General features: G+C 41.1%; 1 protein-coding gene across 1 annotated transcript in view; it reads right to left on the bottom strand.

Annotated features, from left to right (window-relative positions):
* LOC125482963 (zinc finger protein 704-like) overlaps positions 1–9,227 on the bottom strand; it is a 44,258-nt gene extending 35,031 nt beyond the window's left edge. The window contains exons 1-2 of the mRNA XM_048596049.1: positions 8,806–9,227; positions 744–988 (exon numbers count right to left, since the gene is read on the bottom strand). Of these exons, the coding sequence (XP_048452006.1) occupies positions 744–988; positions 8,806–9,066 (506 nt within the window). The 5' untranslated portion in view covers positions 9,067–9,227. The remainder of the gene's footprint in view (positions 1–743; positions 989–8,805) is intronic.
* Positions 9,228–25,173: the final 15,946 nt, after the last annotated feature.

Below are 25,173 nucleotides of genomic sequence, written 5' to 3'. Positions count from 1 at the left end.
ACCTTCCCTCATGTTATATTCCACAACCTTCCCTCATGTTATATTCCACACAATCAAGCTATGCTGCCATGTCTTTATTTTACATTACCTTGCTTGGTCTTGACTTAAGATGAAGCAACACCATTAACTCCACTTTCTTCCCACAAATGCTGCCAGACCTGCTGAGTTTCTCCAGGGCTTTCTGTTTTTGTTTCAGATCTCCAGCATGCACAGTTCTTTGTTTTATATTATTGATTCAAGTTTACTTCCTGATTGTTTCTGTTACGTACTGAACTCTAAATAGCCACTAATTTAAAAATAACGTTTCTAATTTTCAGCTTTTTCTTTTGTTCAACCTCAGCCAGCTTCCCAAATGCAAGTGTAGGCCATGAGCCTGACCCTCCTTATTATCTGCTCCTATGTTTTCCATGCATCCGATTCTCTCCACTCCATTTAGCCACAACTGTCTTGTACTCGGTAATAATTTTTAATCACATAACACTCAAACCAGAACCAATTTGCTGCTCAACTGCCGTTTCTATTCTTTCATCTTCTGCCATTACTGACCCCATGCTGTGTGATTGCTTGTACACTGAAAGGTAATTGACCTGAAACATCGACTCTATTTCTCTCTCTACATATGCTACCTGGCTGGCTGGGTGTTGTCCAGCGTGTTCAGTTTTTTATTTTAAACGTAAAGGTGACTGTACTGAGAAAAATATGATCTAACGCACTGCTTTATTTTAAATGGGTGACTCTCCTACCTTGTACGGGGCACATCGATGTTTGAAGAAACAACTTTTCTTTTCTGATCTGAAACAACAACAGAGCGCATGTGATCCTTCTCGTGATCCTGAATCCAGCTGATCTTTTTGGTTTCCAGAATTTTCATAGCTTCAATCTTCCTCACTAGGGGTAGCTGCTGTTCCAACACCTTCTGGTGGTTCTCTGTATGGCTTTGATCTTGCAATGACACAGCTGATGATGTGTCTCGACCATTACAATTCAGCTGCAGGAACAATGCACAACATCCAATTTATTTAAACACTTAAATGCATGTTCATCCACCGACAAAACCTCTAACGATATACCATAAAGGATACACCATACAAGTTTGGTTTTATAAGTTCTACCACTATTTTATCTTATCTAATATTGGTGAACAATAGCGGTGAATTTTAATTCCAAACTTCTTCCTGCCATTTGTTGTAAATATAGGCATACCGAATATATTAATAAAAATAACAAAAGACCCATCTTCCTGCAGCCCATTTACAATGCATTCTATCGTGGATCAAATCCTTTGATACATCTGAAATAAAAGTATAATAATTACCTTATCATTGTTGAATTTTCTAGAACTATCATCATAACTTAACTACACAATCCTGATCAGCTGTCCTCAATAGACAATGTTCCTCACAGACAGAATTAGGGGATTCAAATGTTCCTTGGAATATTCATTAATTTTAATAGTTAAAATAATAAATGCAAATTGTCCAAATAAGTGCAAATATTTATTCTTTCCTATCTTCACTGAAAACGATTAAGACAAATCAGGAACATTCTGAAAAGGCTATCTTCATAAACTTATAAAACATTCATGGCAATGAACTCTGCAGCCAAGTCAAATATTTTACTGTGCATGTATCCTGCTACAATAGATTTGCATGTGCACTCTCACCTTCTTTCAATTGATTTTTCAGTGTCAAACTTCTCTGTTATTAATTAATTATAAGCAAATTTATTCAAGAGAAGATTTTTGTTATGGATTATTGGAAGGAATTTGCATACATATCAATCTTTAAACAAAAAGGAATCAACTCATTAAGATGAAATATCCAGTAAAACCTCCTCCATCAGCAAACACCATGTGAAGTAGAAGTTAAAACAGTAGATTTTCAAATCAGTAAATAACAGCAAAGTGACCTCAACCAAACAGAAAAAAAAACAAAGAACTGTAATACTGAACATTCACCTTAATACTATGTCCAATGTTATAATCTGATCTCTCAGTAGTCCACGAAGCACCTATTTTCCATCAGATACATATAAATAAATCTGAAATACCACTAAAACAATAACAGTTCCTGCAATTTGCCAGCATGCAGTGCAGATCCACACATTCATACTAATAGTTTAGCTCGGGTAGTTTAGAGAAGTGGATTTACAGAGCCTTACAAAAGATTGGTATGAACAGTTTCAGCCCATTGATTTACTTTTTCCCTTTTGTTTTAGGTTTATGATTAGAACCTTTACAAGTTATGGGGGTCATTGGCTGGCCAGCATTTAATGCCCATCTCTAGTTTCCCTTGAGAGGGTGGTGGTGAGCTGCCTTCTTGAACTGCTCCCGTCCCTGTGTTGTGGGTATGCCACAATATGTTAGGGAGGGAATTCCAGGATGTTGACCCAGCGACAGTGAAGGAATGACAATAGCTTTCCAAGTCAGCGTGGTGAGTAGCTTGGAGGAAACTTGCAGGTGGTGGTATTCCCATGTATCTGTTGCCCTTGTCCTTCTAGATGGATATGGTCATGGGTTTGGAAGGTATTGTTCTCATATGCATGCTAGTAGCACAGCTTAATCTCCCTTTTCTTGTGCTTTTGGGAGGAAGGAAAGAAAAGGTTAAGGGTTGTCAGATAAGCTGGCTGTAACACAGGATGTCTGTGTACATCCACAATACACTTACAGCCATTTCTAAAGAAGGAGATTCAGGCAGCCTAAGTTTTAGAGAATCAACAAGGGGGTGTAGCTGACTAACTTGCAACTAACTTATTCCACAGAGGTGGGGGAAGCCTTCAAGAATGCGCTTCTGCAAATAATGGGAAACAGTTGACGGGGAGTGTGGTCAATGCCCAGAGTGCTGAAAGAACGTACTTCCTACTCAGATGGTTAAAGTGAGTCAATGTATCCACACATTACATTTTAAAACCACACTGCTCAATCTACCACAGTCCCATCACTTACCCAACACTCAGAACTCATCCCGTACACACTGTATCTCACCAAAGCATGCCAGCCACACATGCAACTCTGCACACTGTGCAAAACTACAGCTGGTCAGGCAGATCACCTAATCAGACTGAGAACACAATCACTGACATTCCACATCTCTCTTCCTCTATAACTACAGGAAGATCATTGGATCAGCTCGCTCACATCCCCTCAAGTTGGAGACTTAAAATATCACAGAGTTGAGGTCATCCAACATGATAGTTGTTGCGAGTTCATAATTCACATGTCTTGGAATATCCATTCAGTTTTGGGAATCAAAATTTTCACTGTAGATAATTGAGGGAATCAATTTGAGAATCAGATAAGCAACTATGGAGTGAATGCGATTCAAACAAGCTTGGAGCTACTTAAATCTAAAATCTACTAACCTATGTATACCTTAGAGGTCATGGGTGAGAAATAAGCATTAATCTTCTACCAAAGCATAAAAGAACGAGAAGGATTATGCTTATTTCATTAAAATATTTAAAGTAGCCAACATCAGATTGTAAACAAGATAGTTCCTTAGCAGGGCCAGCAATTCTGGAAAAGGGAATCGTAAAAAATTATAAGCCACATAAATTATTCATATCTGTCATAAAATCAAAGGGTGACACTAAGATAAAATGATTTGTTTTCATTCCAATCCAACAGCATTCATTTCCACAACAGCATTAAGTGCATTCATGGAGATGACAGGTGGTGTTGAAGGTACATTTGTTTCACTTAGTTGCTGACAGAAACAGGCAGTTTGATTTGGGGAACAGAACGGTGTAGTTTCAGATACTCTGTGAGGTAGCCTGTAAAGCACTGGATTGAGATAGTCACAGGAGACAATAGTCTCTTAGGCCTGCGTTTCAAGCAGAGAAAACATTAACTCCGTTGTTCACCATGTGGGAGGTGGACAGGGCTTCAAGTTCAGTCAAAATAAAGCAATGTGCAAAATTTTCACAAGTCTATCTGGGCAGGAGAAGGGTAGGACCAGCAGATGTCCTTAATGACAAGTATAACACATTACAGTGCGAACGAAAGCAATTAAATTTTTTAATTTAGTTGTCAAATTTAAATCATCTTCTCAATACTGACTTTAAAGAGCTATAAGAAGCAATGCACTGTGGGTGCTCAAATTTGAAATGAAAATCATTGTTCAGAAGAAAATCACATTCAACTCAAAGTATTAACTGTCTTTCTCTCACCACAGACGCTGCCAGAACTGCTGAGTATTTCAGCATTCTCGTTTTTATCCATAGTAGCCTGGCACTAAAAACGCACTGCTGAAATTCTTCAAAAATCCTACAAAATGAATAGGGCAGCACATTTATGTTTAACAACTTAATCAGATGTTAGAAAGTTGGTGAGCTGTTTGCAAGTCAACAACAGAAGCACTGTAGAGAATGCACTTTCTAAATGCACAGTACGCTTGCGATTATACAAGTTACAGCACCAATCTTTTAGTCAACGATTAAACTCTGAATGATTCCAGGCTTTTTTTTTTAAATGAATTAACTCTTCTTTCTGCAAAACACCTTGCCCAACTGAGAATACAGCCTGAAGATTTACTACTGAGTTTGCAGCAGTGTTGTTCTACACTCTTACACACCCTATAAATGTTGTGCCAAAGGAACCTGGGCCAAATCTTTCTTCACTTTACCCTCCCTTCCCTAGCAGGCCTTTTGAGCTGTTCGAGCGCGGAACTACACTATGTCACGTAGAATCATAAGACCGAATCCCCCAGAATACCAATAAATGTCACAAGATATTGAAGCTTTAGCTCTCAGTTGTTACACCATATCAAAACACAATTATTAATTTTCACAGCTGCTTTTCAATATAAATTGTGCTCACTATGCTGATATTCAAGACATTCCAGTTCTAAAGATAACACATAATATGGGAGAAAAGATGAGAACAACATATACATGTGGTTGCTAAATTATTTCATAAAATCAATCAAAGGATGTCAGCATTGCTGGCAAACTATTTATCCTTGAGAAGGTGGTAGTTAATCACCTTCTTGACATGCAATCTATTGATTTAGAGTCAGAGTCATACAGCATGGAAACAGACCCTTCAGTCCAATTCGTCCATGCCAACCAAGTTTCCCAAACTAAACTAGTCCCATTTGCCTGCATTTGGCCCATTTCCCTCTAAACCTTGCCTTTTCATATACCTATCCAAATGTCATTTAAATATTGTAACTGTACCTGCGTCTACCACCTCCAGTGGCAGTTCATTCCACATAGGAACCACCCCCTTTGTGAAAAGGCTGTCCTTCAGGTCCCTTTTAAATCTTTCCCCTCTCATCTTAAAAATATGCTCTCTAGTTTTGAACTCCCCCACCCTAGGGAAAAGACCTTTGCTATTCACGTTATCTATGCCCCTTATGATTTTCTAAACCTATGTAAGGTCACCCCTCATCCTCCTATCTTCCCGTGAAAGAAGTCCTTGCCTTTTCCAGCCTATCCTTACAATTCAAACCCTTCAGTCTTGGTAACATCTTTGTACATCTTTTCTGAACCCCCTCCAATTTAACAATATCTTTCCTATTGCAGGATAACCAGAACTGTACACAGTACTCCAAAAATGACCTCACCAATGTCCTGTACAATCTCAGCATGATGTGCCAACTGCTTTACTCAATGGTCTAAGCAATGAGGCAAGCATGCTAAATGCCTTCTTAACCACCCTGTCTACCTGAGATGCAACCTTCAAAGAACTACGTTATTTACATACAACCACAGTGCTCTCAGAGGTATGGAGTAAGTTCCAGGATTTGAACCTGTAATTATTTTTTCTTTGCTCATGGGGCCTGGACATTGCTGACTGGGCCAGCATTCACTGCTCATCCTTGATTGCCCTTCAGAGCTGCCTGTCTCATCAATAAGATGCTGAGTGGGACAGCCTAATGCAGATAAATGGACAAGTTGTCTATATTCTGAACAATGGACAGCAAGCTCTTCCCAATGATGAAAGAACAGCAACATAGTTTCAAATTAGGATGGTATGCAACTTGGACGTGGTTGTGTTTTCAGATCATGGCTCTCCTTATTCTTTTAAGCAAGTGAGGTTTTTATCCATAAGATATAGGAGCATAATGAGGCCGCTCAGTTCATCAAGTCTGCACTGTCATTCGATCATGGCCAATATGTTTCTCAATCCCATTCTCCTGCCTTCTCCCCGTAACAATCAAGAACTCATCTTTGTCTTAAATACACTCAATGACTTGGCCTCCACTGCCTTCTGCAGCAGTGCGTTCCACAGACTAACCACCCCCTGAATGAAGAAATGTGGTTTGAGGAGGTGTTGTTACAGAAGTGGTGTCATTTGTGGCTGGTACACACTGCTGCCGTGGTGCACAGTATCATTTCTGATTAGGATTTTTCATGATTTTCAGTCCCCTCCTCCAGAAGGTGGACAGCATTCCATCATACATCCGACTCTTCCCTTGTAGATGATGGACAGGCTTCAGAGAGTCAGAATGCAAGTTACTTGATGCAAAATATTCACCCTCTGACCTGTTCCTGTAACCTACATGTATGTATATGGGTAGACACTATTGTCTACCACCAATGATTGATGTGGGAAAACTGAAGAACTTTCATCTGATCTCTTTGTTGTAGGGTAGCTTAGCTGTACCTACAGCATGTAAAATTCCATGCTTAGTGTTATAGATTCATCAGGTTGGCACCTCATTTTCATATCCATCTGGTGCTGCTCCTGTCCTGCTCCTCAATGCTCCCCATTGAACAAAGGTTGGTCCATTGGTTCGATGGGAATGATAACAGTCAGTGACATGTCAGGCCATGAGATTATAAATGGCATGAATTACAATTTTGTCTGTCCTTACTGCATATGAATGCCTAGTTGTTCATCTATTACGAATCCATCACATTTAGTAAAATGGTAATGTCAGAGAACATGTCTACAGTGGCAAGACAGGACTTCAACATCACAAGGTGTTTTGATCACTCCTACCAGCACTGTCATTAACAGATATACCTGCAACTGGTGTACTGGTTAGGACCAGGTCAAGCCGATTTTCCCTCATGTTGCAACCTGCAGCAGACCCAATCTGATAATAATCCTATAGCATACTACTTTTATGTTGAAAAACTCAGCCAGCACTGTCAGCATTGGTGCTACAAGCAGTCATGGTATTGGATACTGACATCTCCCACTCTGCTACCTTGCCACCCTCAGTGCTTTCAAAAGTGGTAATCAAAATAGCGGAGAATCAACCAATTCATCAGATGGAGGATTTAGGTGGTCATCAGCAGGAGGTTTCCTTTTCTTGTTTGACCCAAGACTTCATGAAGTCTGGACTCACCTCCCCTTGATCTACTACATCACTGCCTCTAGGGGTTTAATGTGCTGCATATACCCAGGAATAAGTAATGAAGACGTCTGGGATATTGTTAAAAACTGTGATTTCCAGTAATGTTAAGCTGATGGTCAGTACAGCTTTCATAATTTTGGCACAAGTTCCCAAATATACTTGAGCGCTGCAGTGGCAGTTAATAATTGGAGGGTTTAACTTTGATATCTTTGGTTAATCCTTCGTTAAGATTCTAGTTCCAGAATACTAAAACCAAACTGCACACAATATTCTCAAATACTGTAAATTAATGAGTAATGAACTATCATTATAATAGTGGTGTCAAGCATCATTGAAAAGGAAACAGAAAAGGTAGATTAGCTATGGATCTCAAGAGTCTTCTATGTTTACACTAAGGCCAAGAGTAATTTTCATAAGACGTCTAACTTTGTCCCAAATGCATCCTTGTATGCCAACGCAGCTGGAAATACTGTCAACTACTGCATTAACATTGATCAAAACTGGCAGTCTATACAATTGCACAATTCCGTAGGTGCTATTTTTATTATGTTTTCTTGCGGAAATATTTCCCTTCTGTGATTAAGCAAACATATTCCTTGATTGCAATAGTGAACATTTTAACCACAAGGACTCCACAGAGTATAAACTGACAACAGAGGAGGGAGGCGGAGTCCAGTGCAATGTCCCTTGTGCGCGCCCAGCCCGAAAAGACCAGAAATGCTGAATGTTGCATATTCAATTACTTACTATTATCTGGCCCTGCCCTTCCTCATTCTTCTGGGTTGGGGGCATACCGGGAGAAGCTGGAACGCAGCCCCACCTGAGGGTGCTTGTGTTTCATTCATCCCCAAGGCTTGATTGATGTCAGCATTTAATTACAGCACAGCAAACTAGCACACACTGCAGCTGCCCTACAACAAAACCCAGGTTGCTAACAGCGAGGGATCTCCGATCGCAGTATTTTTGGCGCGAATTTTTCTGAGATTTCCGATGGGTATTTATTGATCTTCCTGTTTGCTGTTGTGTGCGTGGAGCTGAGCTACTTGCACACAGTCTGAAGCCTTCACTGCACATCAGAAAGGGAATGAGAGCCCTGACAGACCCCAGACACTGGTCTCTGCACTTTTACATCTGATTGCTTTCACGCTTTTGCGTCCTGACCGGGAGAAAATAATCACCTCCCTGCACGAAATTCCAAGTCTTAACATTTCACCAAAGGCTGTTGGGGGGGTGGGGGGGGGGGTCACTCTGAATTAGATTCATTGTCACATATATCCAAGTGTCCAGAGGAGAGCCTTGAGCCTCCCAAACGCCCGAGGAGGAGTGAATGAATTGACTCAATCTGGTTGGGCTGCATCTTAGTGGATGGGATGGGGGTCGTTAAGTGTCGCTTTAAGTGATTCTTTGGCCGCTCTCGTGAATGATGTGGCAGCGTAAGCGTGTAGAGGCTAGCAAGCACACACACACACACACAGTTCACGTCCAGTGACATACGCACCTTTTCCCTGCATTTCAGCTGCACTTTGCTGCCGTGGTTATGGAAGCCGGGTCCCACCACCACAATCTCCTCCTCTGGGTATTCCCTCAGGCTGCCATCCTCCAGCATCACCGTGTAGAAGTTGCACCGCCCCCCGGACTCGCTGCTTTGGCATTTCAGCGCCTGGATCACCCCGGGAACGAGTTGCCCATCCCCGGCCGGACTCGGAGCACAGACCCGGCTGCCCAAAATCGACCTCTTTGCAGAACGGCGAGCTTGCATCGCGAGCTTCTTCGCCCCCCTTTTTATATATAGATATATATATATGGCTCGTTTCTATTTTAGGTCATCTAATGCAATTGCAAAATAACGAAAGAAATTGATATATATTAAAAAAACAACCAAGCCCTCACACCGCCCGGCGTTCAGAGCAGAGTTGTTTGTTTTCGTAGCCTTCGCAAAGCTGACGTTGCAACTTGTAAAATTAGGAGTGGATTTCTGCAAAGACACCGGAATGACGGCCCTGTTCATTACTTTCGAAGACGCTTGTGAGATAAATGAGTGAGAGTAATCCCTAATAAACATCAAGAACCCAACGTAATAATTTGAGTAAACAATTAGGAAATCATTTGGTTTCTCGAATTCAAACACTTTCTTTCCCACCAAGTGAACTGAGTTAACAGTAGATTTCTTTTTATCCCGTTCTCATATTATTTAATGACCAGTTGAACATTCAACAGGTTAAAGTAAATACTCACTACCGTGCAGTAAGATAGGTAAAACGGGGTTCAATTTGGAGATTATTGAACAGGATGCATCCGCGTTTGAGTTAGGGTTTTTTTTAATTTGTTGTACACTCCTCAGACATTCTCAGAAATGTCTTGCCTTCTCTGACTGAGGCTGGTCGTCCGATCCGTACTCTGGTGTCAGTGTTTCCATGCTTTCGCTGAGATTTCCTCTGTGTACCGGCGGAATGAGCGCTCTCCGCCCCCTCTGTGTAAACATGTGCAGCTCCAGGTGGTGTCCCAACCCATTGGCTGCACCAGGGCACTCCTCCAGCACTAACTCAATGCACGGAGCTGTCAAAACCGCACAAAGACCTCCTCCAGCACGCTAAACTAATGCAGGGGATACTGTGGGGCATTTGCACCGCCCGGATCTCAGCCTGGTGCTGGGGGCTGGTGTATTCGGTCTCGACACCCGGCGTTGGGGGGTGGTTAGAGGAGAAACGACTCCCGCAGTTGATCATCAGACAATGACCACTTGTGACAAGCACGTCTGTGTGTCTGCTGGAAATTGATTGGGCCTTGATACTCCCATATTTGGCATATGTTGAGAAACTCATTGTTCTGGCCCAAACAAGACAAATACTCTTTTAGTGAGGTGCCAGAAAGTTCTTGTTACGTGTATGACCATATTTCAGCAAAAATGGGGGAATAAAATACTTATTGGGATATTGTCCCAGAAGTTGTTGTATTTCGGATCTAATTCAGTGCAGGGGATCAGCCTTCTGCTGTCCGTTTTTGCTGGTGAATATCTTCAATTTGTTATGTCTTTAACACATGCAGAATTCCATTTAGCTTTTGTACCTTGCAAAATTTTGAGATATTATATTAAAATATATTCTTACATTTCAACTCAGGTTTTTTTTATTAAGGAAGGTGACCTTTTTAGCTGTGGCAGAGCAGAACATATGATAGTGATTAGAAACTTCTCTGGTGGCATTGTATAAAAAGGCAAGCGAGTGATATGTTGCTGAGCTGCTGTTTGTTGCTTTCACCATTAAAGTGACAATAAAGATTTTTAGATGAGAAATAGAAGTTTAAGCAAGATAGCAGGGACCTGCCAATGTTCTGGACTTGTACCCCCATGAACTAACATAGTCAAGGTGGAGAAACAGGAGGTGTTTTTAAATCCAAAACAATTAAAGTAGGACTGCATAATGTTGAGCAACTGTGTTCATGAGGCATAATTTGGTGCTGGTAGTTGACATGAATGCAGTGAAAGTGTTGTGTATCCCTGCTGGTTATTAGTAAATGCTACAAATGTTTGTTTTACTCAGTTTTATTTATTTGTTTTATCACTGATGTCAATGGATAATTAAAAATGTAGTGTAATTGTTTATGTAGCTTTATAATTTATTATAATTAAAGGAGATGTTACGGAGGAGACAGAGAGTAAGAATCAAAATATTTGAATATTTAGTACCTCAGCTATAATTTATTTGTAGTACTGATACCACAGAAAACTAGTAGTTACAATTGCTGAGCAGATAGTTCCTGATACTGAGCGGCAACTATTTTTTTTCTTAATGCTGGAAAGCAGTTTCATTTGTGTTTTTATAATTAAGTACCTTTAATAAATTCTGTACTCTATACATACGAGGTAGCTTTTTTATACAATGCATTTGGCAAAGTTGTATCTTTGTCATGAGGTGAATTTGCGGCAGAGGGTCTCTGTTCATTTTGAAGTTGGGTTTGATTCAAGGAGCAGGGTCAATTGTTGCAATAAGTTATAGCAGAAAGTGAACACAATTAATCACTGCCTGGTGATGACACAGAAGTAAATAACTGAGAGGGAGTAAATCAAAGAACTGTCCAACCCTGTTATACTCTCTTCCACCAGGCAGGAGATCCAAAAGCTTGAAGACACATACCAACAGATTCAAGAACAGCTTCTTCCCTGTTGTTATCAGTCTTATGAACAGACATCTCATATATTAGAGTTGATCTTTCCCTATACTTTCTCTGTAGCTGTAATTATATTCTGCATCTGGTCTATCACCCTAAGGTATGATTTGTATGGATAGCATTCAAAACAATATTTCTCACTGTATCTCAGTACATGTGACAATAATAAATTAAATCAAATCCAATCAAAGGTGAAGGTGCAGAGCTGGATGAACACAGCAGGCCAAGCAGCATCATAGGAGCAGAAAGGCTGACGTTTCGGGCCTAGACCCTTCATCAGAAATGTCAGCCTTTCTGCTCCTATGATGCTGCTTGGCCTGCTGTGTTCATCCAGCTCTGCACCCTGTTGTCTCGGATTCTCCAGCATCTGCAGTTCCTACTATCTCTCTCAATCAAAGGTGAAACAAGTTTAAAGCAAATATAGGAGCACACCACAAAAGGAGGGGAAGAACACAGGCAACGTTTCAATGGGATGTGAGTTAGAAGAGATTAAATGACAGCAGAGGTAATAATGCAAGGCAGAAAGGATTTGGGACGAACAAAAAGCAGAAATAGCTGCAGAAACTCAGCAGGCCTGTGAAGAAAAAACAGAGTTAACATTAACTTTATCTTCTCTCCACAGATGCTGTGAGACCTGCTGAATTTCTGTTTTGTTTGTTTCAGATCTCTAGTATCTGTGGTTCTTTGTTGTGTAAAAAAGGATTTGGGAATGGGACAAGTAAGGAAATAAAAGATGTATCTGGAAGAATTGCTAATGTGCAAATGTAGAATCATTACCAAAAGCTGCCATCCAAAAATAGCAACTGGACTGGAAAAAGAAATGAAGTGGGGACAGAGGTTATGATTTGAAATAGTTGAACTCAATGTTGAGTGCCTAACCAAATATGGGATGCTGTTTCTTGACCTTCATTGGAACAATGTAAGAGATTGAGAATAGGGAGGTCAGAATTGGAGTGAAGAAGAGAATTAAAATCACAAGTGATCAGAAGCTTGGGGTCATGCCTGCAAACTAAACAGAGGTGTTCTGCTAAGTGATCACCCAATCTGCGTTTGGTAAAGCAAACCACAAAACGAGCAGCAAATATTGTTTGCTAAACTGAAAGAAATACATGTATGTACATGCTTCACCTGGAAGGAGTGGGCCTTGCACAATGAGAAAGAATGATAACAGGGCAGGTATAACATTGCCTGTGCTTGCATGGGAAGGTATCACGGGAAAGGGAAATAGTGTCAGAGGGACAGACAAGTGGCTATTGTATTTCTTTGGGATGGTTCCGCAGTCAATGGCACTATATAAATGTAAGTGGTATGTTTTATATAATGAAACCAAGTTAGTGATGTGCAGAACTGTTGTTCTGACATTAGTTAACTGAAAATAAAGGGTTTTTTTTTATAGGGAAAAGGAGCTTGCCACCAGCTCCTTGGGCCAAAGAGAAATTTGTGCGCCCCATATTGGACATGCCTGAATAGTGATGCTTGAGATTCCCCAGCCCCTTCTAACAGTTTGACACAACCTTCTCAAGGGCAATTAGGGACGTGAAATACAGCAAGACTCACATCCCACGAACAAAACAAAACTTTCTTCAGATTAGTAATTAGTTCATGTTCTGCAACAGCAATAGAAACCTTTTAGGGGTGATTTCATGGGCAGCTCATTTGATATTACACCAGTTATGCTGCGCCCAAAGTCAAAATTACTCATTGCTTTCGAGGATTTATTACATTAAAAACATTTTTCTTTTATAAATCTAGTATTTAGTGAGAAATCCATGCTCAGCAAAATGGACTCTTTTTAGGCTAATCTTTGAGAAATAGCTAATGAGGAAATTCTCTGTTACTGCAACTTATTTTTGGCTAGGTATTATTTTTCTGTTGTAACAAAGGCCTTTGAGCGAGACTATAGCAAAAACAGTGTAGCTTATTAATCAGTTTAACATAGTAAAATTGTATATTTTCAGTAGTAAATCCTAAAGGTCTTGTAAGTTGATTCCGTTCTATACATCTTACCTAATCATGTTTGCATCACTTCCAAATAATTTGTATTTTAAGCAAATAAATGACTTGATGTCTTACTTTACTGCAGCTAATTGGTACACAAAATGTTGGTATTCATTTTGGCTTGCTGACAAATTTCTAACATAGACAAAATAAAGGCTCAAGTTTAATATTTATCCTAAATAATATTGGAATATCAGCAGGACAAACAGTGGCTCCTGCTATTAAAATATCTTCGTAGAAACAGCAAACTGATTGTGTTTGATGAGTTAAGATCTGGCAGGTAAATGGTTTCAGATGGAGATGCTAGCAAGCAGAGCCACACAAAAAAAACAATAGAGATGCAGAGAAAGACTCACAAGGTTTCAGAAAAGGAGAAACTCAGGGCTAAATTTGCATCCTGAGATCGGGACAATATAACTCAGATTGGCACCTGACAACCAAGCAGTTTGAGGGAAAGTGTCAACCAGTGGCCAGGGTGTTGGTCATTTAGTATTGATGGAGGTGCAGTGTAAGCAAGAGATCCATTATTGTGGATCCTAGCTGAGGAAATGGATGAAGGAGGAGAGCAAATGGACAAACACCAGTGCTAATGTGATCTTGAAATCTAAAGATGCTTGCATGAGGTACTTTTAAAGGCAGTAGTATCACAAGATGCCATCACATTCCTGGTGGATCACAGACAGTGGCTAGCCAGGCAGATCAATTAGACACGCCTGGAGGTGGCAGCTGTCATCTAGTGAGGATTTCCGGGGTAGAGTGCAGCAATAGCTTAAATTACCTTCTTGGAGGCTGGCATGATGAGGTGCAATGCCATTCCCAGACAATAGATCTGTAGTCACAGGCAGACACACAAGACCACCTGCTGCAGATACGTAGTTCCTCAGAACAGCCAATCCATGTAAGTCCACAATAACCTTGGGCAAACCTCACATCACTAGTGAAAGCGCATAATGCCACACCCAAAACAATAACATCTCATGCAGGTATCATGGAGTCATGGTAATTTCGCTGGGCAAGTAATCCACATACCCAGGATAATGCTTTGGGTGGACACATGGATTAAAACCACACCTGGCCAGCTGGTGGAATTTAAATTCAATTAATAAATCTGGAATATAGAGCTAGTTGCAGTAAGAGAGACCATTAACCTATCATAAATTGTTGCAAAAACACATCTGGTTCACTAACATCCTGCAGAGAAGGAAATCTGCCATCTTTCAGCAGTCTGGCCTACACGTGACTCCAAACTCGCAGTCATGTGGTTGACTCTTAACCTGGCCTTTCAGTTCAAGGATAATAAGGAACGGACAACAAATGCTGGTCCTGCCAGCGATACCCACAATCTATGAAAAGTATAAGATAAATTGGTGCAGCCAGAAGTCGTGAAGGAGATCACTTTGGTCTTAACTGTCACCTTCTTGATCCTATAGGATAAAATAGCACAAAATGCAAAAGAACCAACTTGGTCACGTGGTGAATGTAGTGGCTCTAGCATTCATGGGGCAGTCGCCCCTGAACCAGGGTAGATGCACATGAGACAGTGGTCCCTGTGATATTGAAACGAATTGAAAACAAAGTGAAATGATTTGAACATCTTCGGGTGACAAGGATGAAGTTTCTTCCTCCCCAAGTTCTGTCATGCCAAAGCAGTAACTTTAATGGCTGTTCAGTGAGTGAACAGGAGGAATTGAGGGAGGCAGAGACAGAGGCAGCCATGGGTTGTTGCTGTTTGAAGTTGGGGGTTAGATATAACCATGCTGAACCAAGCAGAGATGCACAGTCACAAGAAGCACACACAAAAGGTGGGTATTACTGTGTCCATATGTCAGATCAGTGACCAATGGCGACTTGTGCTTCATTCAACGTCAGAAACAATGGAAAATCTCTTCATTGTGTGCAGGGTGGATGCGGTGACTAATTTACTGAAAATATGTATCAAACCCAAGTGCTTTCCAGAACGGGTCAACCTTTGGATAAACGATCCTGGATCCTGGGTACAGTCCTTCATTGATAGTAGGAACTGCCGATGCTGGAGAATCTGAGAAAACAAGAAGAAGGGTCTAGACCCGAAACGTCAGCCTTCCTGCTCCTCTGATGCTGCTTGGCCTGCTGTGTTCATCCAGCTCTACGCCTTGTTATCTACAGTCCTTCATTGCCATGTTGTCTACATGATCTGAGGAAATGTGCTGCTCCCCTGCTTCTTCCTCTTGGTCCATACCTCTCTGAGGCCAATGAGATAGTGGTTCCAGTTATATCATCACTTTGCCTCTGCTGCAACATTTCATTTCAATATCAGTAACAGGGGACATCCATGTCCTCTAGCAAGGTTTCTCGGATGCCAGAAAGATTTTCATCCCCTTTGATTATCTGAGCTTGAAATTTTTTTGGCAACTACCAGGATACAGTGCATTTACCTGCATGAGACGTCTACTATGGTTACAAACCAGCTGGACATTTCGGATGTGAAATCCCTTGCCTGCTCAGTCAGCAGCTTGATGGCTACTTGGAGTTACAATCGATGACCCTCATCCTGCATCTGAGGGAATTGTGACTCGCAGAAGCTCAGCGCAAGCTGGAAGAATAGCACTTCATTATCCATGGGAACTCTGCAGCTTTTGAGACTTTAAATCAAGTTCAGCAATTTCAAGGATTGAATACCTTCTCTCATGTCCTTGCCTCAGCCCCCACATGTGATGTCTTGACATCACATGGGCTATTACCACCAGCAACCCATTGTTGGCTACTAATGGTCCCCATTTGCAGCTTTCAGGCTGCCCGTTACTCGGTCCTTTGTCTATCCAACTGCTTTTCTCTCTCTTTAGGCTGTATCTCCACCTATCGTCGACTCCTGTCTCCTCCTTCCAACCTATTTTCTGCATAGGTACTAACTTTTTCCTAGCTACTATCAGTTCTGAAGAAGGGCCACTAGACTCGAAATGTCAACTCTGATTTCTCCCCACAGATGTTACAGTCCTTCCAGTAATTTCTGTTTTTGTTGGTAGTTGTATAAGTTGTGCTTGCAGAAATACATTCTCTACAGACTCTAGATTCCAAACTGAACGCAAGAGAAAAGCATCAAGAAACAGCCAACGCACCTCAGTGGCCTGACTGCCTCCATTACCCCAGCCACTATACATTGCAAATTTGAACTTCTGGATTTTGTACTCCAGAAGCAATATTATCAGTAATCGATTCTGCTTAATGTAGGTGATATAGCATAGTCATGTCACAGAGGGGAGGTGATGGCCTAGTAGCATTGTCACTGGACTGTTAATCCAGAAACCCAGATAATGTCCTGTTGTCCTGGGTTCAAACCCCACCACAGCAGATAGTGGAATTTGAATTCAATTGTAAAGAAATCTGGAATTAAGAGTCTGATGATGTCGAATGTCAGGAAAAACCCATCTTGTTAACTAATGCCCTTCAGGGAGGGAAACTGCCATCCTTACCTGGTCTGGCGTACATGTGACTCCAGACTCTCAGAAATGTGGGTGACTCTTAACCCCTGTCCCAGGCAATTAGGGATCAATAAATGCTGGCCTAGCCAATGGCACCATCATCCTATGAATGTATAAGGAGAAAAGTCCAGATTGTGAAAGGGCTACAACTGAATTTCATGCAGTTATTTCTTTTCTCACGGTTTTTCTCTGCATCAGCACTTTGATTGTAACTCTTAACATGTTTAAAAATGCCTCTGGCCTGCCTCACCCAGCCCGCCTAACAAGTTTCCAGTTGGTTAAAGATGGCTAGACAAGTGTAAGTAGTACTTTACCAGCAATGTTTAAAATCAAAGTTTGGACTGAGTTGATAGTAAGCTAAACACACACTGAAAATACTTTCTTCAATTTTGGCTCGATGTTTAAGTGGAACATAGGAAGAGTCACAGATGTGAAATTGCAAACCATTTGTTAGGTTATATCAGTAAATCTCCTTTGGCATTGTGGAGAGGCAGAAGTATGAGTATTGCTGAAAAAAGATACATTTTCTCAAAGGTTATCACTTTGCACTTAGCTGGATAATAGCCAAGAGATAAGGAGGGATAAGAAAAACAACATTTATACTGTTACAGGAAAATCTGATTAGTGGCAAGTGGAGATATTACCATGGAGATGTATCGTATTCAATGATGACCGGCAGTTAACTGCCAAGCTTTCTTTAAAACATTGGCCTGAAGAATTAACCATAGAATGGTTATTGCCTATTTTGTTGAGATAAACTAGGTACAGTGTGTGTACATGACCTTTCCACAATGGTGATAAATATCAAAGGGAAGTGATTATATACACTCTGTTGCTTGAGATGGTCATTGCTTGACATTTGCATGAAACAACTGTTATTAACTAAACTTTGAATGTTGACTAGCTCTTGTTACATATGGACATTGACTGCTCCAGTATCTGAGGAGTTGTGAATAGTGCTGAGTGCAGCAATTATTGGTAAACATCCACATTTCTGAAATTACGATGAAGAGAATGTCATTGATGAAGTGACCAAGATGGTTTGTTCTAACACAGAACCCTGAGAAAAGCCTGCATTATGACTGATTTCCAATAACCACAAACATCTTCTTTTTGACTTAGGTATGAATCCAACCGATGAAAAACTTTTCCTCAGTTTCCATTGACTTCGATCTTGGTAAGACTCTTTGGTGCCACAAACGAATAGGTGATACCATGATGTGAAGAGCAGTTACTCTCATCTCACCTTCAGAATTCAGCTCTATTGTTCATGCTTAGACCAAGGCTGTATTGACTCACAGAACTAAGTGTTCCTGCAAACTGAGGTGATCAGGTTATTGGTGATTGTGTACTGGTCATAGTACCATTCATACAATACATTCTATCATTTTGCTGATGAATAAGAGTAGTCTGACGGGGCTAGCAGGGACATGGGCTTTAAAAATACAGAGGTAGGGAAAGTTGTATTGAGATCTCAAAACTCTCAGCCATTGCTCCTCTCACTGCCTTAGCCAGAGCCCCATACACTGTCTCCTGTTCAAATGATGGTGTCTACTCTTCCTTCAATGGCTCTGATACCCTGTGTTTGGCTGTTCTGGGCACTTCACTTGTCAGAACAGTGGAATAAGCCTCTGACTCTGTTGAAGCCACAGGGATAGCACCATGTAGGAGTATTAAAAATGAAAAGAGGGAATCTTCGTATTTACACAATGAGATTCACCTGTGCTCTATAACAACATTAGTGCTGTTATCTCTGTGGAAAGTTCAGTGAATCGAGCATGTTAATTAAATTCTCTATTCTCCTCCATCTCCATTGTTGCATCCTGAATTTCATATGGATATTGGTTTTCAGGAGAATGGTATGACCAGAGTAGAAGGCTAATGAAGGGTGTGAATATGATAGAAGGATGTATGGCCGTGGAAATAGTTTGCCCTTACAGATGGGTTTAGTACTGGATTGTCATTTGAGACTTCTTTGCACGTTCAGATTAACTGGTACATGCCTGTTTGACCTTGTTATTGGTTTCTTAGATAGCCAGGTGAGTGGCTGAAATCATCCTGGTCACATTGGATTCCCCTACTTGATTGGAGGATGCGAGCTGTTTGCATCATCCTCTTTCTGCAGCCCCATGTTGAACGAAGTATGGAAGACCCCTCCCATTTTTGATACCCCTTGGTACCATCTTTAATGGCACGTCCAAACTTATTCATGCACCAGAATCGCATTTGCAGCAACTCAATGGCTTTGTCGATAGTTGTCCCTGTGATGCGTGGTTCCTGTTGTACATCTCAGTGGTAGGGCTCCACACAGCCATCATGAGCTGTCATCTTCAGAGGGGAGACCTTGTCTTCAGGAGCTTTCTGCCCAGTCTGTTTAGAAATGCACACACCCCTTAGATGTGAATTGTGTAAAATGAAGGAATTACAAAATTGTTACTGCACAAAAGAAGGCCATTCAGCCCACTAAATCTGCACTGGCTCTCCAAATGAGCATCATGGCTTAGTGCCATTGTCCTGCCTTTACGCCATAGCCTTGCACATAATTTCTATTTAATTGATTTTTCAATACCCTCTTGACAGCCCCAATTTAACCTGTTTACACCAAATTTCGAGGCATTGCATTCCAGTCACAAACCACTCTTTGTGTGAAAAAGTCTTTTATTGTTACACATGTGCTTCTTTTGCAAATTACCTTAAATCTGTGCACTTTCATTCATGATCCTTTGGAACAGTTTCCCTATACCTATTCAACACCTCATGAGTTTGAAAACTTCGATCAGATCTCCACCTATCCTTCTCTCCAACGAGAACAGTCCCAGTTGCTCTGAGCTATCCTCGTAACTAAACATTTTCATTCTTGGAAACATTCTTTGTAAGCCAGTCTGTACTCTCTCCAATGTGTTTACATCCTTCCTGTAGTCTGGCTACTGGAACTACACAAAATACTCTAGCTGAGGTCAAATCAGTGCCTTATGCAAGTTCAGTATCCTCTTGCACTTGTACTCAATGCCCATACTAATACAGCCCAGGATATTGTGTGTTTTATTATCTGCTCTCTCTACCTGTCCTGCTAGCTTCAGTAAACTGTGTGAGTTATACATACTTGCCTCTGTGCTCATGCATGCCCTAAGAATTGCATCCCTGATGTTATAGTATCTATTTGTGTTCTTTTTACCATCACCTTCATTGAACGTCATCTGCCACCTATCCAGGGGGAGGCAATGGCCAAGTGGTATTATCGCTGGACGGTTAATCCAGAGACCCAGAAAGGGGATTGGAGTTCGAATCCTGCCACGGGAGATGGTGGAATTTGATTTCAATAAATATCTGGAGTTAAGAACCTCATGATGACCATGAATCCGTTGCCGATTGTTGGGAAAAACCCATCTAGATCACTAATGCCCTTTAGGGAAGGAAACTGCCATCCTTAGCTGGTCAGGCCTACCTGTGACTCCAAATCCACAGCAATGTGGTTGACTCTTAACTGCCCTCTGGGCAATTAGGGATGGGTAATAAATGCTGCCTAGCCAGCAATGCCCTCATCCCATGAATAAATAAAAAAAACCCTATACCAACTTCTGTATGTCCCTTTGAAGTTCTACTGTCCTCCTGCTCACAGTTTATACTGCTTCCAAGTTTCATACCATGTGCCAGCTTTGAAATTGTCCTCTGCACGCCAAGATCTGGATAATTTATTTATGTGTTCCAATTCTGAACCATGGGGAACTCCGTTACAAACTTTCCTCCAGCCGGAAAAATATCCATTGTCCATTATTCTCCATTTCCCATTACTCAGCCAACTTTGTATACACTTTGTTACTGCTCCTTTTATTCCATGAGCTATCATTTTTCTCACAAGTCGGATGTATGACACTATACAAATGCATTCTGAAAGTCTATCAGCAGCATAACTCTCATCCACCCTTTCTGTTACCTCTTCAAATTAACTCCTGTAAGTTAGTTAAATACAATTTCCCCATTGGAAATCTATCCTGGCTCTTCCTAATTAACCCAGAAGTTTCTATGTAACTACTAACTCCATCTCAAATAGTTGTTTCTAGAAACCTCCCCACCAGTGGAGTAGACCTGACTGGTTGGTAATTGTTGGAGCATTGTCCATACAGCCTATTTTGAACAAGGGCACAATGATTGCAATTCTCTAGTTTTCTGACACCTTCCCTGAGTCTAGAGCAAATTGAAAGATTATGGTTAAAGCCCCTGGAATTTCCACTCCCACTTTCATCAACATCCCTGGATGACATCTTCTGATTCCAGAGTCTCCCGAGCTTTAAGCTTCAACAGTCTGTCCAACATGTCTTTATTGTCACTTTTTAACCCTTTCAATGACAGTTTCCTCTTCTGTCACCATGACTGCGTAGCAACTACTTCCTTGGTAAAAACAGATGCAAAATTATTCATTTAATACCCCAGCTATGATTTTTGCTTTTCATGTGTAAATCCCATTTCTGGTGCCTTATTGGTCCTACACCTCCTCTTACGATGCTAATATTTAAACATTTATAATGCCTAGAGAAGCCTTTAGAATACCTCTTTATATTGGCTGCCAGTCTTTTCTCATTATCCCTCTTTGTTTTTCTAACATGCAATTTCACCTCCCCTCTGAACTTCCTGTATTCCTTTTGGTTCTCAATTGTATTTTCACCCCAACACCTGTAATAAGCACACTTTTTCTTCTTTATTTTTATTTATATCCCTTTGTCTTGTTGTATTTTTTATCTTTGGCTTTGATTGACTTACTTTTCCCTTTTGAGGGCCTATACCTTGATTGCATTTTAAAGGAAACCAGTCCTTCAGCTACAGTAGTTCCATCTCACCTTCATTCCAGTCTACCCTGCCCAGCTTCATCTTGCCCCATCAAGGTTGTCTCTCTTCCAACTGATTCTTCCTACTCTGGATTGAGCAATGTCATTCTCCACCACCATCCGAAACCTTACAATCACTGATCACTGTCTCATAAATATTCCCCCAATAACATCCAGAATTAAGAGTTCAATGATGACCATGAAACTGTTGTTAATTGTCAGAAATACCAAAATTGCCCACTAATGTTCTTTAAGGAAGGAAATCAGCCAGCCTTACCTGGTCTTGCCCATATGTTACTCCAATCCCACAGCAAGGTGGTTGACTCTTAACTGCCCTCTGGGCAATTAAGGATAGGCAATAAATGTTGCCTGAGCCAGTAATGGCCACATCCCTGAAATGAATTAAAAATATAGAAATTTTATTCATATGGCCCACTTCATCTCTGAGGACCAGGTGAACAGAACATCATTTCTTGTTAGGCTGAGGAAGAGTCACCGGATCTGAAACATTAACTCTGTTTTTTCCTTCACAGATGCTGCCAGACCTGCTGAGCTTTTCAAGCAACTTTGTTTTTGTTCCTGATTTGCAGCATCTACAGTTCTTTTGGTTTTTATTTAGGACATCATTTCTTGTTGGGCTCCATACTGTTGGAGGAAACACTCCGGAACGCAAACGAGGAATCCTTGTCCCTTAGTATCATTTACATTATCATAACCCAGTCTATGTTTGGGTAATTAATGTTCCCCATTACAACTAGTCTATAATGTTTGCATCTCTGGCAGATTTGTTCTTATCCATCCTTTCCACTAGTTGGTCATCTATAGTCCACAGCGAGCAATGTAATTGCACCCTTTTCATTCTGCAGCTCTGATTAAATTCATTTTCTCTTTGAACCCTCTGAAACAACCTCTTTTTCTAGCACTGCAACATCCTCCTTAACCAATACTGCCATGCCTTCACCTTTTCTATCTTTTCCAAACGCCTTGTATCCAAGAATAATCAAACCTAGTCATGCTCTTCTTTGAGAAAGGCCACAACATCATATTTTCACAAGGCAATTTATGTCTGTAACTCACCAAACTTATATATTATCCTCCGTGCATTCACAAATGTACACTGTTAGACTGGTTTAGGTTTCATTACTTTCTCCCATACTCTGACTTCACCTATTCTGTATGTTAGTGCTATCTGTATCTGGAGCTCTTTTCTGAATACTACTATTCTTGCCAAATATTTTCTCTTGGTTCCCACACCCTGCCAAGGCAGATTAAAGCCCTCCCAACACCAGTTGCAAAACAGCCTGCAAGGATCTTTGTCTCAGATCTGTCTGGTGCAATGTGTCTGCCATCTTCCCCAGAGGCAGATCCTATGTCTGAGGATTCAAAACCCTTCCTTCCTCCATCATCTTTCCAGCCACACATTTATCTGCCTTATCTATCTATTTGTGTAGATATTTGCATGTGGCATTAGGAGTAATCCGGAGATTCCTACATTTAAAGTAAACACAGAAAATGCTGAAGAAACTCTACAGGTCTGGCAGCATCTATGGAAAGAGAAATGAAGTTAATGTTTTGAGTCTGATCAGAACATACATTTGAGGTCATGCTTTGTTGATTGCTAATTTTCTACCTCCTTCCCTAAATCCCAAATGCAGGACCACATCCCCTTCCTATTTAAGTTATTGGTACCAACATGGATCTCTGGCTGTTCACCCTCTCAGAAGTATGTCCTGCTACTTTGGCATCCTTGAACTTGACCCAAGGAGGCAATGTACCATCCTGAACTCATATCTACGGCCACAGATATGACATTTCCTTAATGTTCCCCTCAAAAAATTCTCTGGGAAGCTAGAGAGGAGATTGCAGAGCCTTTGGCTTTGATCTTTATGTTGTCATTGTCTGCAGGAATAGTGCCAGAAGACTGGAGACTAGCAAATGTTGTTCCCTTGTTCAAGAAGGGGAGTAGAGACAACCCTGGTAATTATAGACCAGTGAGCCTTACTTCGGTTGTGGGTAAAGTGTTGGAAAGGATTATAAGAGATAGGATTTATAATCATCTAGAAAGGAATAATTTGATTAGGGATAGTCAACACGGTTTTGTGAAGGGTAGGTCGTGCCTCACAAACCTTATTGAGTTCTTTGAGAAGGTGACCAAACAGGTGGATGAGGGTAAATTGGTTGATGTGGTGTATATGGATTTCAGTAAAGCGTTTGATAAGGTTCCCCATGGTAGGCTATTGCAGAAAATACGGAGGCATGGGATTGAGGGTGATTTAGCGGTTTGGATCAGAAATTGGCTAGCTGTAAGAAGACAGAGGGTGGTGGTTGATGGGAAATGTTCATCCTGGAGTTCAGTTACTAGTGGTGTACCTCAAGGATCTGTTTTAGGGCCACTGCTGTTTGTCATTTTTATAAATGATCTGAATGAGGGCGTAGAAGGATGGGTTAGTAAATTTGCGGATGACACCAAAGTCGGTGGAGTTGTGGATAGTGTGAAAGGATGTTGCAGGTTACAGAGGGACATAGATAAGCTGCAGAGCTGGGCTGAGAAGTGGCAAATGGAGTTTAATGTGGAAAAGTGTGAGGTGATTCACTTTGGAAGGAGTAACAGGAATACAGAGTACTGGGCTAATGGTAAGATTCTTGGTAGTGTGGATGAGCAGAGAGATCTCGGTGTCCATGTGCATAGATCACTGAAAGTTGCCACCCAGGTTGATAGGGTTGTTAAGAAGGCGTACGGTATGTTAGGTTTTATTGGTAGAGGGATTGTGTTTCGGAGCCATGAGATCATGTTGCAGCTGTACAAAACTCTGGTGCGGCCGCACTTGGAGTATTGCGTACAGTTCTGGTCACCGCATTATAGGAAGGATGTGGAAGCATTGGAAAGGGTGCAGAGGAGATTTACCAGGATGTTGCCTGGTATGGAGGGAAGGTCTTATGAGGAAAGGCTGAGGGTCTTGAGGCTGTTTTCGTTAGAGAGAAGAAGGTTAAGAGGTGACTTAATAGAGACATACAAGATGATCAGAGGATTAGATAGGGTGGACAGTGGGAGCCTTTTTCCTCGGATGGTGATGGCTAGCACGAGGGGACATAGCTTTAAATTGAGGGGTGATAGATATAGGACAGATGTCAGAGGTAGGTTCTTTATTCAGAGAGTAGTAAGGGCGTGGAATGCCCTGCCTGCAAAAGTAGTAGACTCGCCAACTTTAAGGGCATTTAAATGGTCATTGGATAAACATATGGATGATAATGGAATAGTTTAGGTTAGATGGGCTTCAGATTGGTTTCACAGGTCGGCGCAACATCGAGGGCCAAAGGGCCTGAACTGCGCTGTAATGTTCTATGTTCTACTTAAGGCTTGTCATTTCTCATTCCCCCTTTCTTAACCCCATTCCCTTAAGGAACCAAGACCTTGCTTGA

Source organism: Rhincodon typus, chromosome 4 (genome assembly GCF_021869965.1).
Source record: "Rhincodon typus isolate 14 chromosome 4, sRhiTyp1.1, whole genome shotgun sequence".
Taxonomy (NCBI): domain Eukaryota; kingdom Metazoa; phylum Chordata; class Chondrichthyes; order Orectolobiformes; family Rhincodontidae; genus Rhincodon; species Rhincodon typus.
Note: the sequence above shows the minus strand (reverse complement) of the source record. Positions and strands in the feature narration are given on the sequence as shown.